The 16,846-nt window shown below is 37.6% G+C and overlaps 2 protein-coding genes across 4 annotated transcripts; one reads left to right on the forward strand and one right to left on the reverse strand.

Moving 5' to 3' along the window:
* The first annotated feature begins 925 nt into the window (after nucleotides 1-925).
* On the forward strand, nucleotides 926-4,977 carry LOC141600126 (protein Dr1 homolog). Of its 3 annotated transcripts, none has more exons than XM_074420311.1 (6): nucleotides 926-1,110; nucleotides 1,452-1,524; nucleotides 1,595-1,684; nucleotides 1,778-1,872; nucleotides 4,269-4,337; nucleotides 4,493-4,977. In XM_074420311.1, exons 2-6 carry the CDS (start codon nucleotides 1,470-1,472, stop codon nucleotides 4,652-4,654), a joined length of 471 nt encoding a protein of 156 aa, XP_074276412.1. In that variant the 5' UTR covers nucleotides 926-1,110; nucleotides 1,452-1,469; the 3' UTR covers nucleotides 4,655-4,977. The 3 variants fall into 3 exon arrangements, with proteins under 3 accessions (XP_074276412.1, XP_074276413.1, XP_074276411.1); XM_074420312.1 differs by having other exon boundaries at nucleotides 956-1,110; nucleotides 1,446-1,524; XM_074420310.1 differs by lacking the exon at nucleotides 926-1,110 and adding an exon at nucleotides 1,204-1,336.
* Nucleotides 4,978-7,309: 2,332 nt separating this feature from the next.
* Nucleotides 7,310-8,017, reverse strand: LOC141601707 (uncharacterized). The gene has a single exon (XM_074422005.1). The coding sequence runs from the start codon at nucleotides 8,015-8,017 to the stop codon at nucleotides 7,310-7,312; it is 708 nt and encodes a 235-aa protein (XP_074278106.1).
* Nucleotides 8,018-16,846: the final 8,829 nt, after the last annotated feature.

The following is a 16,846-nucleotide window of genomic DNA, read 5'->3' on the forward strand; positions in this document are numbered from 1 at the left end:
TTTAATCTACATATTAGGATAACTTTATTAAAATATTAAGAATTCTACTTTTATTAGGAGAATTTTATTAAATTTGTTTGAAATCTACTCTTGTTAGGAATTCTAAAAAAAGTGGACTCTCTAATATCGCTTGAAAAGTTTCAGCTTTATATTATAAGTTCAAAAACAGATGAAATAGGTCACTTAAATTGGAGTTTTGAAATAATTTTAGGAAAAAATGCAACTTGGGAGTAATTTTAGCAAAAAAATTCAAGAGGGAGTAATTTTAAAAATGTGAATTTCAAAAGGGAGTAAAATCTAATTAACTCGATATAGTATATGAATAATGTTTATATTATATTTAATATGCCATATAATTAGTTACATTGTGTATTTTGAGTATTACCTACTTATATTAGAATAATCTTATTAAAATAAATTTAATCTACTTTTATTAGGATAACTTTATTAAAATGTTAAGAAATCTACTTTTATTAGGATAATTTTATTAAATTTGTTTCTAAATCTACTCTTGTTAGGAATTCTAAAAAAGTTGGACTCTCTAATATCGCTCGAAAAATTTCTGCTTTATATATATGTATTGATTGATTTTATTTTCCTAAAAAAAAGTATGTTATTAATCAAACACTCTTTTATTCTTATGTCAATATTATGTTAACGGGAATTATTTGTTGGTCAAGCGGCATACATAAAATCTTAGACAAGAAAGATGTACTATATGTCTATGTTACATTTTATTGTGAAATTTATTACACATTATTTTAATATCTGTGCAACGCACGGGCAAGAAAACTAGTATTACCTATAATAGACATTTTATTTTTGTCTTATCTACTTATATGAGTAGTATTTAACCCGTCGCGAATTTCCAACGGATATGTCCGTCATAAGGGAGCCTATGAAATTTGAAATAACAAATTGATCCAAACAACGAAATTATTAATAGGAGTATTAATTAAAAAAAAAAAAATAGGAGTGGAAAGGAAAGGAAGGGTAGTCAATATCGAAAAGCGGACGGCCTATTCCATTTCCCGGTTGTGAAACCCTAGAATTAAAATCAGCCTTTTTCCGGCGACTTCTTCTCTTATATTCTTCGCTGCCGGTTGTAAGGTAACTCTCTTTACTACTCACGATTTATTACTATTTTGTATTTACTCTTATCTTTTTAGGGTTTCTCTTTTGCAATTTTGTTATTACTCTTAGAATATAGCAAATCATATCAAAAGATAAGAATTTTTTTAGTATTATTGAGATTGAATTTTTGTATATGTTCATCTCAATTACTCCATCTTGTTTTACTTTTTTTTGGGGTTCAAATGAGCGCACTATGTCGCTGGTGAGAATCGAAACCCCCTCCCCAACCCCCCCCCCCCCCCCAACTTCATGGTTAGGATAAGAGTGCTCTTACCGCTTGAGCTAACTCTTGTTCTCTCCATCTGGTTTACTTGTAGGTGGTGGTTAGTTACATAATGGAGCCAATGGACATTGTTGGCAAAGCAAAAGAAGACGCTTCGCTTCCTAAAGGTAATTCCACCTTATTGCCTTGCTTTTCTAATTTACTTGCTCATGCTTAAAATTTCTTACTTGTTTCCAGCTACCATGACTAAGATAATTAAGGAGATGCTGCCTGCTGAAGTTCGGGTCGCTAGAGATGCTCAAGATTTATTAATCGACTGTTGTGTAGGTCGGTCTGTCTGTCATTCATTCATATGCCCAATTTCTTTTCTTTTGTTTACTCCACCTCTTACTCACTCTCTCTAACATCGGGTTGTTTCAGAATTCATAAATCTTGTTTCTTCAGAATCAAATGAAGTCTGTAACAGAGAAGACAAACGGACTATTGCTCCTGAGCATGTACTTAAGGCCCTGCAGGTATTATTCTGTCATTAACAAACATCGTGCCTGCCTATAATATATATGCTCATCGTCAATGGTTAGGAGTGGTGATGTACTGCTGCTGGTGGTAATAACAGACTGATATGGAGTAGTAAGTTTAATTAATGTAAAAGTAATGAATGCTATTTCTGGATACAATTCTCATTTTCTTCCCATAGTTTTTTTTTTCTTTTTTTTTGGGGGGAAATGTAAGTATTATATTAATCGCAAACAAACCAATTGATTAACTAGGGAGATAGCCCTAGTTAACTACAACTCGACATAATTTGTTCTAACCATATTGTTGCTCTACTAGTTTTTCCTACCACATTACGAGCTCGCAAATTCAAAACAATTCCAACCTGTACCTGCCTAAATAGCACAGTTGGTAAGAACCATAATACTATCAACTCTACATCTATTCCGTGCATGCCACAATTCATACATCAAATGTGCCAGACTTGCAGCAAGCACCTGTCTAGCCAGTAAAGACCGGGCTCTGTAATTAAGCCACCAATCTGTCACTCCTTGTGCTGGAATTGGAATCTGCATCCAGTCCTCAAAGAGAGATAGACACTGTCTGCTATAAGGACAGGAAAAGAACAAGTGATCATGACTCTCCTCATTTCCACACAACCAGCAGCAATTGTTTTGGATAATCCCCATCCTCACCATCCTATCCTGAGTGAGTAAGCGATGTTGTATAACTAGCCACATGAAGAAGCCATGTTTAGGAACCATGATCCTATTATTAATCCATGGGTACCAGTTCACATCCAGTGTTTCATTTTCCAACCATTGATATCCCAGTCTAACTGTGTACTCCTCTGCAGTTCTTCTCCATTGCTCATCATAGATAAACTCTTTTAAGATTTGCTTGACTCCACAGATTCTTCTCCAAGCCCAGCTTGCCCCAACAGGAGGCTCATAGTCTTCCCATAGTTGCTAAAAGAATAAATGGAGCTCAATGAACAAAATTTCATAAATGCAGGGAGTACAAGTTTATAGCAGGATAGAATGGTTCTTTTTATTGTAGAAGTTGCTAATATAGGTTGGGCTAATCGGGCAAAACTTCCGAAATGGAAATTGTGGCTGTTTTGGAAGAATAGAGGGAGTAATAGACCGATTTTTGAAATCAGAGGAATTGTCCAGTGTATGAACTATTTACTTTTATACCAACTAGGAATCTAAGACAACAGGGAGACCACAGATTATGAGAGCGTGATGTAAAAACCACAGGAGAAACCCCTGATTTCTATTTCTCGTATGATCAATTTTCTCTCTTCATCGTCATTCTTTTGTAGCTGGATTATTGATTGGATGGTTGTTGATTCTATTGCTCTTTTGTAGCTGGATTGTGCTAGTAATCTTGATCTTGGTGCTAAAATATTGAGATCTTGGTGGTGTTGGAGTGCACTCATAGTTGTTCTTCTCAGTCTCCCTCAACTGTGTTCCAATAAGATTCTTTAGTGATTCTTATTCTTAGAGCACTTCAGTATGTTGGAGAAAGGCTGATCTTTTTTCTTTCCCAAGTATATTGTTGAGATATTGATTTACCATTTTATTGGAAAAAATTTGGGGGAATGACATGAAAAATTGTTTTAGTCCATCAAATCCCTTCTATGGTGATAACAGGATATGCACCAGCAGTCAATTCCGATGGGCAGGCAGTACACACAGCCACATAGTCACTGCTTGTGTTGTTCTTTGCAGAACATTGGAATGACGGAGATTGATAAGAATAGGATAGTGTGTGGGCCGATGACTGGTTAAGTCTATCGTGTATTCGCGTGTATGACTCATGTTCTATATTGCTCAAGCAGACACTTGTCATTTAAAGAAGCTTGTATATTAGATTTACCTTGAACTCATAATACATTAGAGATTTGGAGCCCTACTTATGTTGGGCACTCTTTATCGATTCTACAATTCTAGCTGTCATGACTGTTAAATCCTATCATTTACGCATGCTGTATCCTTGGTCTCCTTTTAATTGCCTGTTCTTCCATCGTTGTTATAAGGTTAAAAATGATACCATCTGGCATGCCTCTTAACTTCTCTTCAAGTATACTTTTAATGAAGCAATGCATGTGTTCGTTTTCATTGTATGCTATGAAAACATCTTCCAAACTTTCGGATAGAAAGTAGTTCATATGGCATATATCTGTTTTTTTTTTTTTTATGCAATCAAAAGTAATCAAACTAGCATAGTAGCTTATTACCATAGGTTACTCTTTTAGAATCTAAAACCCCTTTGGCAAAGATTTAAAATTTTGTTTTTAGGCGAATACTGTATGGCTGTATGCTGTGTCAGTGCTAACAGTGATTTTGGTACTGATTCCATCCACTGTTTGACAATCATGTTTTTATTTTTTAAATTTTATAATATGCAGGTTCTTGGGTTTGGAGACTACACTGAAGAGGTGTATGCCGCATATGAACAACATAAATTAGAGACAATGGTAATTAATCTCTTTCTAATGAACAATCTTCATTGAATTTCTCACTGAGCTGTTGTCTACCTGCTTTTCTGTTGCATTGCATTTTTGATTGAAGCATGATACCTAAATACCCTTCGCATTCTTTATGATGATATTATATGCCATAAATCATTCAGCAAGATGGAGTACGAAGTGGTAAATGGAGCAGTAGTGGAGCCGAGATGACAGAGGAAGAAGCTGCGGCCGAGCAACAAAGGATGTTTGCTGAGGCTCGTGCGAGAATGAACGGGGGCGTACCTCTCGCCAAACCTGATGCTGACCCAACTCCAGAGAGCTGACTTTAGAATCTTAGATCTTTACTTTTATTGGAATCGTAGGCAAACAAGCACCAATTGACATCCCAACATCTAGCCGCTGCATATTTCTTGTACAAAGCACATTTTAAAGGCGAGACAGTTCTAGCCTGTATTTGGAGTTTCGTAGAGTTGTATTTAACCCATTATCCTGTTCATAAATGTATGCAAGTAGCTAGAGCATTTCACCATCTTGGTGATCAAATGTTCTTTCCTTTAGCCTAGAGGCTAAACATTGTTTGTTATTTGTATCTGATTACTGAAATGTTGCGACCTCTGCCTTATTCGATAATTTCAGTTTTTAAAAATTAAGTGCATTGATTTTCGTAAACTATGCGGTGGAGTCGGTAAAACTATTTCAATTAAAAAGGGTAGACTGATAACAAGTGTTATAGGTAGGGGTGATAACGAGCCGAGCCCAAGCTTGACCTTGCTCGGCTTGTGCTCAAGCAGCAAAACTCGAGCTCAAATAGAGCCTATATATAAATGCTAATTTTTTGATTTTTTCTTTGATATTTTTAATAACAAGGCTCGATAGTTATATGTAAAAATATTTGGTAAATTAGTGAGACATTTGATATGTGATACAAATATATAATCATAATAAAAATAGAAATAAAACATGAGCAATATCTTATTTAATCACGGAAGTTCGAGCTGATCGCGAGCTTTTGAGTTGAGCCAGAGTTTGCTCGACTTGACTTGTTAAGCTCTCAAGCCCAGCTGAGCTTTGACCGAGCTTTGACCGAGCCGATCTCCAGTTACTCGCGAATTGTCTCGTCTTATTTTCACCCCTAGTTCCAGGGTTATACGACTTCTATCTTATAAAGATGGATCTATCAATTGATTGTTTTTATAAATACTTTGTATTGTGACACTTCTGTTACAAACTCGTATTTTGCACTCCGTACTTGTAATTTGAATTAGCTAATATATTTATTTATTTATTATTTATTTTACCTATTTTTTTTATGTTTTGAGTATATTTCATTTATAATTTAAATATTTTGAAGTATTTTTCTAGTAATTTTAGTACTTGTTAGTGCTTAAAGTATTCATTTAGTATTTCAAGTATTTTTTTTAATATTTTATATACTTGAAGTGCATTAATGTATAAAGGAAATAAGAGACGACAGAAGATGAAAATTAAGTAAATGAGAGAAGTAAAATTGGAAAATGTGCATTAAATAGTAAAAAATATAAATGGTTAATAATAATTATGATTACTAGATTTATCTCACAATAAAAGTTTTACTGAAATTCCAACTCAAAACAACTTTAATAAAGGTACTAGTTTTAACGCCCGTGCGATGCACGGATCTCGAACAATGTCTCTCCACATTATATTTTCAATAAAAACACGACAAATAACATGAAGTGTTAAAAAATTATAACTCTTAATTGATTGTGTTGTGTTAAATCCAACCAAATTTTCTTGTGACTCTTTGGAAAACCTATTTAATTTACAAAAACTTTTAGACATTTGAATTTTCAAATGAAAACACCAGTAAATAGACTATACAACTATATTACAACTTATTGGATAGTTCAAACTTTATATACTTTATTTGAGCTTAAATGTTCAATTTATAAGTTTTATTAGAAAGAATTTGAGCTCATTTATATAAATATTGAACTTAAAAAATCATCATGAAGCTAAAAAATAATACATATATAACGAAAATATTTTAAAAGCTCGAAAAAAATCCTCATAAGCTTCATTAGATGTGTTATGGCTGTACAATGATCTTATGTGACCAGTTGTATAATCCTATTTACCTGAAAACACGGTTTCTAATAGCACTGTATGTATTTTATGATCATTTAATTTACTATACAACCTGTTGTTCTACAGTTGTAACTATAGTACAATTGGGGGTGTAGAATCCGAACTTTATAATTAAGTTTTTGAGTTTTGGTTTAAAGAATCCGAGGTATACCATAAAGTTTCTGCACTCACCCACTTAAACATAAAAAAATAAATTTTAAGAAAGCTCAGAAAAATTGCACATAAACTCAATTAGATATAGGTTGGTTGTACGATACTATTATACCACTGGAGGTATAGTGACTTATTTATGCTTCATGATAGTTGGTGTGCTTGGATAGAAAACAGTTAATATATTATACAACTGGTTGTATATACAACTTATTCAATGTAGTTAAGCTTTGTTATAAAGTTATCGAGCTCTACTAACAAAATTATCGAGCTATGATACAAAGTTATTGAGCTTAACAGAATAATTATTAAGCTCAATAACTTTGTAAAATAGCTCAATAACTTGTAAAATAGCTCAACAACTTTGTGTAAGAGCTCAACAACTTTGAGGCGGTTGTACAATGCTACTATACAACTGGTTGTATGATAGTATTTGTGCGAAATTAGAGGAGTTAAAAATTACAAAGATAATGGTCTTGTTTGGTAAACAGCATATTGAGCACAATTAGTAGATTCCGACTTAGTTAGTAGTTTGACCAAAAAATCTACTATTTTCATGTGTTTGGTAAACGACGTATTCTGATAGCATATTTGTCGGAATCTACTGTTTTTGAATATGCTGCTAATAGCAACATATTGCATTAGCATATTCATTTTATTCAAGAAACCATTCTTTTTTTGAGAAAAACCCAAACTCGGGTTTATGACCTTTCATATAAATCGGCAGCGACAAGTTCAACAACACGATTCGGAATAGTCGAATCGTCGAAAAACAGACTACCACCTATCTTACAAAAATGAGCCAGTTCATGAGCAATTAAATTAAATTTTCTACTACTAAAAGACCAAACAACGGAATTAAAATTGCGACAAAATAATATAATCTCTTCAATGACAGCGTGGAATTCACTCCGTCCAGTGTGACCGTGTTGAAGCGCCTCCATAAGTTCCTTACAGTCACCTTCCATGAAAATATCCCGAACCTTCATCCTCTTAGGAAGCTGTAACCTAACCAACACCGCCTCTCCTTCCGCAACTCGAGCTGTGAACTCCTCCCTCCGTCTCTCCGCCCATCCCCATTTGACCGCCCCATGCTCATCCCTACATACAACTCCAATACCCATCCCATCTCCCTCTTTAACTCCCGCATCGACATTAATTTTAACCAAACCACGCCTGGGTATTTGCCATCCTCGTACATCTCCTGATTTCGTTCCTCCCTCCCCCTGACCTTTTCTCTCCCTCTGTTCGACATCAGCCACGTCGACCTCCTCCATCTCCTTAAGCAACTCCCTTACCCTTGCCACCACACGGCTTACTTGAATATCTCGCCTCTCAAACACCACTTCATTCTGCACTTCCCACACCGCCCATACTCCCATAACAAATCTCACAGCCTCCTGCTCCATTAACTCCCTAAAAACAACATCCACCCACTCCCTCACCCTCTCAAACCCCGCGATCGACTTTATCTCCAACCCCAACCCCTCCCACAGCCCATCCACCCAACCACAACCCCATGCAAGGTGGAGACAAGTCTCCACCTCACATAAGCAAACCAGACAGGCCGTTTCAAAGGACCTAATGCGGTATGCTAAATTCCGTCTTGTAGCGATTGCATCGCAACAAAATTGCCAGAAAAAGGTTTTGACTCGAGGTAACATTCGCATTCTCCATATTTTGTTCCACAACCATTTTTCTCTCGTTCTATCCGACTGACCTCCCCCCCCAAAGTTCCAGCCAACGCCTTGTAAGCTGACTTCACCGAGTAATTGCCGTTCTTCTCCAAATCCCAAAGCCAAATGTCTTCCATATGATGTCATCCAATCCGCATATTTAGGATACGTTGCTGATCAATTTGTAATAAAATAGAACGTACCTTATGCGTGTCCCACCTACACTCGTCAGCAGTAAGCAAGTCCGCAACCACCATACTCGGATCATGATCACCTCTAGATGTAATAACCTTGCGAGAAAAGGACCCTGCTATCCATGGGTCGTTCCAAACACTATTACTAAGCCCATTGCTGTAATACCCGTCCTTTTAGGGACCCGTTGACCGACGTTGACCGATCTTAGAGGCGTGTTGTAGCCTTTGGGAATTCGTACAAGCGTTGTCTCGTGTTGTGAAAGACCTTGGGATGAGTGGTACTCGATCTAGTCGAGGCTACTCGATCGAGTAGTTTGGGTACTCGATCGAGTAGGGGCCGCTCGATCGAGTGAGTTGGTTACTCGATCGAGTAGCGTCTTTTCAGCGGGGTTTTATAATCGTGGTTTGATAGAATCGCAAATCATTTCCGCCTCCTTCCTCCAAACCTAGATGTCGCCTCTTCTATTTCCCTTCACCATAACCTCTTCCATTGGAGCCTTAGAGGATGCTTGTGCCTTGGGGATAGGTTGCTTGAGTCGAGTAGCGGTCTTAACGACGCGTTTCTTTGCGTAGGTATGTCATCATCATCATCTTTGTTGCTGCGTTTTCAGATTAGGGTTATAGTTATAGTGATAGGTGATTGTACTGTTTGTATAGGTGTGTTGCTTGATTGATTGGTATCATGTCATCGGAAGTGGAATCGCTGCGGTGCGCTAGAGGTAGGTTCGCCTACTCAGTTCTGTTGGTGGTCTAGTATGTCTTTGGTTGTGATTGGATTGTTGTGTCAGTGGATTTGGTTGGTTGTAGTGGCTGGTTGGTGTGGTGTGATTGTGTTAACATAGTTGTGGTTCAGCTGTCTGTGATTGATTATCTCTGGTTCTCGAGGTGCGTCCTCGGCTGAGTGGAGTCACTTGCGGGAGTGGCTTCACGCCCTAGTTTCGCCCTCCATGGAACCCGCCACGGGAGGGGATGTGCACATTAATGGGACAGGGTTATCGCTCAGTTTGATGAGCGGGGCTTAGGTGGGAATGGCTGCGGTCCCCCACTGGCAGGGCTGGTCCAGTGGACAGTTGGTGACAGTGATTGATCGGAGATGTGGTGTGTGTGTGTTTTGTGTACTTGTATAGTGTCTGTGGTTGTTGATGTGTTGCCTCAGTTACTGACCTTGTGTGGTTTTGTCTCTTGTTTGTTCTGTTGTGTCTGCCGTGATCCCTTTTGGTGAGCAGCCAGTCTTAGCAGGTGATGTCTTGGATGATAGGTGGATACTTGGCGGGATGGGTCTTTCGCAAGTTACGTCAGCGATAGTTCACATAAGGATGTCGAGTTGTATCTTCTGTTTTGGTAGTTTGGTTAGATCACTTGTAATAATTATAAATGTTCTTTTATCGACTTTTGATAATTACTTTCCTCGGGAAACCGAGATGGTAACGCCTTTATATGCTAGGGAATGTCTTGTTAAGGCTCCTTGGTATATGGGGGTGTTACAAAGTGGTATCAGAGCGATGATTTTGGAACCTGTAACAAATGAGCCTAATGAATGTAGCGAGTCTAATAAAATGAACCTGGTGTATGTATCTTGGGAGCCCTTGCTGATGCTAGATTTTGGGTGAGTAGGCGCCCTCATTTCAAAATCATGGCCCCATTATGCTTAAGCCAATCACAGGTTAAGGGAACATTGAGTCGGGAATTATGTGCCTAGTGTGTATGATAGTGATGTAGGGATGTTTGTGGTGGAGTCCTTATGGATGCTTGTGTGTATAGTGTGATTAGAGCTGCGAAAATCTATAGTTAAGTGGTATGGAAGTGATGATGTGTTTGTAATACGTGACGGTGTGTATAGAAATTATGTTAAGATGTGTGTGATAGAAATGAGAATTGTGAAGGTCTATGGTTGGATAGAGGTGTTAGTGAAAGGAATAGAAGTGGTGAAATCTTTATAATGTGTGACAGTGAGTAGAACGTGGTGATGGTGGTGCTTACTTCGAATGGTTGATATTAGTAATTGATATAAAAGCTTGTGAGTCTCGTATGTGGTAGTCATAGTGGTAGTTAGTAAGTTGTAGATGTGTTGTAATGATCAACAAAATAATATGGGAACGAATGTGATAAATGAATGTTTGAATGCTTCCGCAAAATGATGTATTTGAGTTGAGTAAGCTATCTGTTGATTGTTGTGGGAAGTTAGAATTGTAAATTGGTTGTTTGAATGCTTAGATGTTAAAGGAGAATTCATGTTATATGAATGATTAGAATGATATGATTAAAAGTTATTTTGTTGTAGTCGTAATTGCATGCTTATGAACCAAAGAAACGTGTTAAGAATATGCATGAGAAAATTTAAAGGTTAACCATTTGGACGTGTAATGGTCGTCATGGAATAGAAATGAAGAGTTGAATGAAGTAATGTATTTGTTGGATTGATACGTTGTATTTGTGTAATAGTAATATGATGTGAATGAGTACGTTAATCTGTGCCGATATCCGAATTCATTTTGGATTCGACACGCGTTGCTGTTTTGCAGGAACCCTTAGTTAATCTTATATATGTATTTTCGATCATATACCTAACTTTACTTGACCGAGTATGAGTGCCTACTAGACCGAGTTGACCTCATTCGATCTAGTTAGGAAGCTATAACGTCGAGAAAGTTGGGATTTCCTACGAAAATTCGACCGAGTAGCTCCGACTCGATCGAGTAGAGGCCACTCGATCGAGTAACCTACTTACTCGATCGAGTAAGTGAACAGTACCCGGAGAATTGCGGGTTCATAAACCCTTTCTTTTGTTCATTCTTCTTATTCCTTCCTTATTTTCGCAAACCCTAATTCCCAAATCCTTCTCAAACCCTTTGATTCTTGTTGTTTGTGGTGCTTCAACTTGGTGATTTTCTTGTTTGAATTCGTTCTTTTTACTTCCTAATCGATCAAGGTATGAATGCTCACCCTATTTTGATGTTTTCAATTAGTTAGAATCATATAGGATGATGGAAAGTGTTGAAAAATCGATTTACATGTGTTAAAACTTGCCTCTAATTATTGCAATATGATCTAGATGCTTTCCTTTGATGATTATTGTTGTTAACTATGCAAAAATCGAATCAAATTGGATGTTAATATGAACCGAAATTTTAGGGTTTGAGAAATTGAATTGATTTTTGGTTGTCTATTGTATGTAAAAGGATGAAAATTGAGTAATATATGTTATATATATCATGTTTATGGTTGATTTTTGCGATTTTCACTCAAAAATTTATCTAAAAACTTCGTCTTAAAAGTGCCCCAAACTGAAATTCGTCTCATGTTATTGTGAAATTGGGTTGTATGTGAAGATGTTTTGAAGGTTGGAGTCCTAAAAGTAGTAGTGGTTAAGTTAATTCATGCTAAATATGTCAAAAGTTTTACAGCTGTAGAGACCGTCCGATTTCAAAGAATTGAGAATTTCACTCATAATTTTGGGATTGTTGTTGATAGTGTGTACTTAGATGATTCTTTTATGATCAAACATGTATGCTTTTGTATGTTTTAGTGTATATGTGGTGGTATATTTAAATTGTATGCTGAAATAGATGCCGAGACCGACAGTAGGGACCAAACAGAGTAAGAGGGGTAGGGCTTCTGAGCCCGAAATTGGGGAGGGGAGTGGACCAGTAGTCCCGGCTGTACCCGAGTACGCATCTGTGGTGTTTGTTAATTTCACACAAAGAAAAAGGTTTATGGCTTTACAGTCTCGTAAGATGAGACCAATCCGCTGCATTGACACGACCCTTTTGGATGATCTGGGTATTGAGACTGATGTCAGACACATCTTTGAGACCTTGGGGTTGACCGGACTATATCGCCTACGAAAGCATACGTATGCCTTTCTGACCCTCGAGTTCATGAGCTCGTTTAAATACGAGCCGGTGGAACAAACTGCGGAGTTCCGCCTCATGAACACCAGCTTTGTCTTGATCATGGACTTGTTTGCTTCTCACCTTGGCTTGGCTAAGCCTGCCAAGGGAGCCCTTCGTGACATTCCGACCGAGTGTGGGTTTTGCAGTCTTATGCCATGTATCACCGGGAAATCAGCTCCCACTGCTAGTAACATGTTGATCAATGATGTGCAACATGTCACTTTGAAGATCTTTCTTCGTGCTTTGTCGTGTCTCCTCTACGAGAGATCGGATGTGAGTAAGTTGAACTCACATGAGTTGATGCTTCTGATGGCGTACCTTAACCCCGAGCGGACTGAGAGAGTGACCTTTAGTGCTCCCGCCATAGTGTGTGCCAGTCTAGCTTTGATGGCCTCGTCTGACACTAGGATCTTGAGTTGTGGTGCCATTGCCACACGGCTAGCTGAGAAGCTAACTTCTTTTGAGGCTTCTCCGGCCTACACCCCTTTAGCCACCCCGGTACCTACCTTGGACAAAGCTTACTTCCTCGACCTGAAATGGTTGAGAACCTTGGAGGATGGCAGTTTAGCGTGGAGGGTGTGGGGCATGAGTTGGATGAAGATACCAGCTCCTGAGCATCTCCCACCGACAGAGCCTTTACCTGCGGCAGTTATAACTACCGATTCTGACGAGGAGGAAGAGGAGGTTGTGCGTCCTGCGAGGCAGACGTATTTCATCGACCTGGAGATCCTCCGAGTCATGCCTGAGCCGAGGAAGGGGGAAAACGTGAGAGCTGAGGAGGATCGACCTAGGATGGGGAGAGGGCCACGCCGAGTGCGAGAGAGAGTGGCTGAGACTCAGCCACATCAGCCGGTCCACCACAGTATCTGTTTCCTGGTTACCCTTCTTTTGATACCCCGGAGATGCGTGAGAGCTACGTGGCCGAGAGAGTGTCCTCTACCTTGACGATCGGGAACTTGCATGAGATGGCATATGTTCAGGGTATTGGGACCTCGGGACCTCATCCGGTTTGGTGGAGGGGAGTCAGGGACAGCAGCGGAGTTTTCCACTCTTATGGGGTGGACATGTCTACTTGGGGAGAGCCTCAGGCGTATCCTTACGGTGGTTTGACCCCTTGGTACGTGAGACCAGATGCTGGAGCCGGTGGTGATGCGGGACATGGTGCGTCAGGAGCAGGCACTTCAGGTGGTGGTGGTGATGAGGATGCAGTGATGGATGAGCAGCAGCAACAAGAGTGATACTCCGTTTCTTTCTGTTATGTTTGTAGTTTGTGTTGGATTTTAGTTTGTTTCGGTTGGTACTTTTTCGTACTTGGGTTGTATCGGTGGCCATAAGGCCGTACTTGCTTATTTATGGACTTGTTTTACAGAATTTGTGGTCGGGTCATCACCCCGACTCGTAGTTAAGTGACCATATATATATATATATATTGTGTTTGGATTTCTGGGCAATTCTTGACTTGTAGCAACTCGATCGAGTGCCCCTCATTCGATCGAGTAGCTTCTGGTGTGTCTATTGGAGGGGTATTCTGATCTCGGGCTACTCGATCGAGTAGCTAAGATACTCGATCGAGTAGGGCCAGCTCGATCGAGTGCCTGACCAACTCGATCGAGTGTCGCTGTTACAGGCACTTTTCCAGATTTAAATTGTTCGAATGCTTTTATTTTTGGATGTTTTTATATTAGACATGGTTGTTGATGGTTAGTAACATGTTTTAGTCTCATCGTTAGTCATGTTTTGACTTGTGCTCGAGTTATAGGTGAAGTTTTGCGAGATATAGGTGTGACGAGACGATGACACATATTGTTGCGGGAACTGGGCATACAAGTGATGTTATCTAAGTTCATATCTGTATATGTCCATATCTATAGCTCGTGAGTAGTGGTTACGTGGTGTCAGATGTCATGGGTGGACAGGGATCTTGAGTAATTCACGCAGTTTACTAGTATTTGTGTTACCTTGTAATCTTTATACGCGTACCATCTGTCATGGTTAATCGAGTAATATGTTTATAATATTCTCACTTCTTTAGTGTGGTTGTATAATATCAAGTTGTTGAGATGCTGCTAGTTTGTCACAAGATATATATATATATATATATATATATATATATATAGAGAGAGAGAGAGAGAGAGAGAGAGAGAGAAAGAGAGAGAGAGAGAGAGAGAGAGAGCAAAGTTCTCCTAAGTCCCTTGCATCAATTGAGTCCCTTAGTCCTATTATGAGCCTTTGGATGAAAGGGATGGAGGGAGGAGATTCCATCTCAATGGAGGGCTAGAAATGAATCTAGCTAATTTTCCTCCCTAATCATTCCTAATCCCCTCCTCATTCTAATCCCCTCTCTTTACCCACTCCCTCACCCCTCACTAATCATTCAGTCTCACAACTTTCATTTCCTCTCATTCTCTCTCAATAACAAAACCAAAACAAAACCAACCAAAAAAAACCCCGAACCCACCCAAAAAAATTCTCCTCATCCCACCCTCACCCCAAACCCGACACCTACCACTGCTACCACCATCTCCCCCGACACCACCTTCCCCCGACATCTCACCCCTCTCTTCCTCACTCACCCACTGCCACCACCACCCAACCGTGACCTCCCTTCCGTCGCCCAGATCCACCACCACCATTACCGAAACCACACCCCACCCCGTCGCCCAGATCCGCCACCACCAGATCTGACGCCTCCTCCCTCCTTCACGGCCACCAGGCTGGCTCCTCCCTCCTTCACGGCCCACTGCCGTCCGTCTTCATCTCTTTTTTTTTTTATTTTTTTTTTCATATTTTTGTTTTTTTCCTTTCTTTCTTTCACATTTTCTTTTTTTGTTCTTTCATATTTTTTTTGGTTTTGCAGTTTCCATTGTTTATATAATTTGAATTCGGTGTTTGGTTGTGTCGGATTTCGTTTTTTAAGTATAAATTCTGTTTTGTGAACGGTTGTATTTAAGGTTTCGGTTGGTTTTTTCATCTACTTTTTATTTCGTTTTTTTAGTATAAATTCCGTTTTGTGAACGGTTATATTTAAGATTTTGGTTGGTTTTTTCATTTATTTTCATCTACTTTTTATTTCGTTTTTTTATTATTTTAGATCTAGTATTCTTGGTTTTCATTTTGGGTTTTTATTATTTTAATGTTGTGGGTGTTATACTATATTTTAGATTTGGTATTTTGGTTTTTATTTCGATGTTTTGGGTTTTTATATTCACATTAGTTACACTTTTTTTTTTGTTAAAATTACACTTATCGTCATTAAAGTTATACTTTTTTCTGTTACAATTACACTTTTTTCTATTAAAGTTACAATTACATTTTTCCTGTTACAATTACACTTTTTTTGGTTAAAATTACACTTATTTCTGTTATAATTACACTTTTTCCTGTTAAAATTACTCTTTTTTCTATTACAATTACACTTATTTTTGTTACAATTACACTTTTTTTGGTTACAATTACACTTTTTCTGTTAAAATTTCACTCAATTCTGTTACAATTACACTTTTTCCTGTTAAAATTACACCTTTTTTTGTTACAATTACACTTTTTCTTGTTACAATTACACTTTTTCTGTTACAATTACACTTTTCTTGTTACAATTACACAATTTCTGTTACAATTACACTTTTTTTTGTTACAATTACACTTTTTCTGTTAAAATTACACTCAATTCTGTTACAATTACACTTTTTCCTTTAAAATTACACTTTTTCCTGTTAAAATTACACTTTTTCTTGTTAGAATTACATTTTTTTCCTGTTAAAATTACACTTATCTCTATTAATGACTAAATTTATACTCTTGAACTAAAGTTAGACAGACTAATTTTGACTATTTGGACAATTTGGACTAACTAATTTGGGCAATTTGGACAATATGGACTAACTAATTTGGATTATTTGGACTATTTGGACTAACTAATGGAGTTATTTACGACTAAATTGAATACAATATTTACAACTAAATTTGGACTAAAATTATACAATTTTGGACTTAAAATACAAAATTTGGACTAAAAATACACTATTTACGACTAAATTTGGACTAAAAATACAATTTTGGACTGAAAATACACTATTTACGAATAATTTTGAACTAATAATACACTATTTACGATTAAATTTAGAGTAAAATTACACAATTTGAACTAAAGTTACACAATTCATTTATTTTGAATCATTGAGATTGTGCAATTTCAATCATTGTCCACTAAAGTGTAACTTAGTAAATTGATAGTGTGTGTATCTTTTATCATTTTATGAGTGTAATTTTAGTCCACAAAAGTGTAATTTTAGTCCAAAAAAGTGTAATTTTAGTCTACAAATGTGTAACTTTAATCTACAAATGTATAACTTTAGTTTACAAAAGTGTAATTTTAGTCCACGGAAGTGTAATTTTAGTCCATAAAAGTGTAATTTTAATCCAAATTGTATAACTATAGTCCAAATTTGTGTATCTTTAGTCCAAATTGTGTAATT

This window comes from Silene latifolia, chromosome 9 (genome assembly GCF_048544455.1).
Source record: "Silene latifolia isolate original U9 population chromosome 9, ASM4854445v1, whole genome shotgun sequence".
Lineage (NCBI taxonomy): Eukaryota > Viridiplantae > Streptophyta > Magnoliopsida > Caryophyllales > Caryophyllaceae > Silene > Silene latifolia.

What these genes read in the sequence shown, in the direction of transcription:
- LOC141600126 (XM_074420310.1), top strand. Translation starts at nt 1,268, where the DNA reads ATGTTCATCTCAATTACTCCATCTTGTTTTACTTTTTTTTGGGGTTCA. An exon ending in ATGAGCGCACTATGTCGCTG is followed by an intron (nt 1,337 to 1,451) that starts GTGAGAATCGAA and finishes GTTTACTTGTAG; the next exon opens with GTGGTGGTTAGTTACATAAT. An exon ending in ATGTACTTAAGGCCCTGCAG is followed by an intron (nt 1,873 to 4,268) that starts GTATTATTCTGT and finishes TATAATATGCAG; the next exon opens with GTTCTTGGGTTTGGAGACTA.
- LOC141601707 (XM_074422005.1), bottom strand. Translation starts at nt 8,017, where the DNA reads ATGGAGCAGGAGGCTGTGAGATTTGTTATGGGAGTATGGGCGGTGTGG.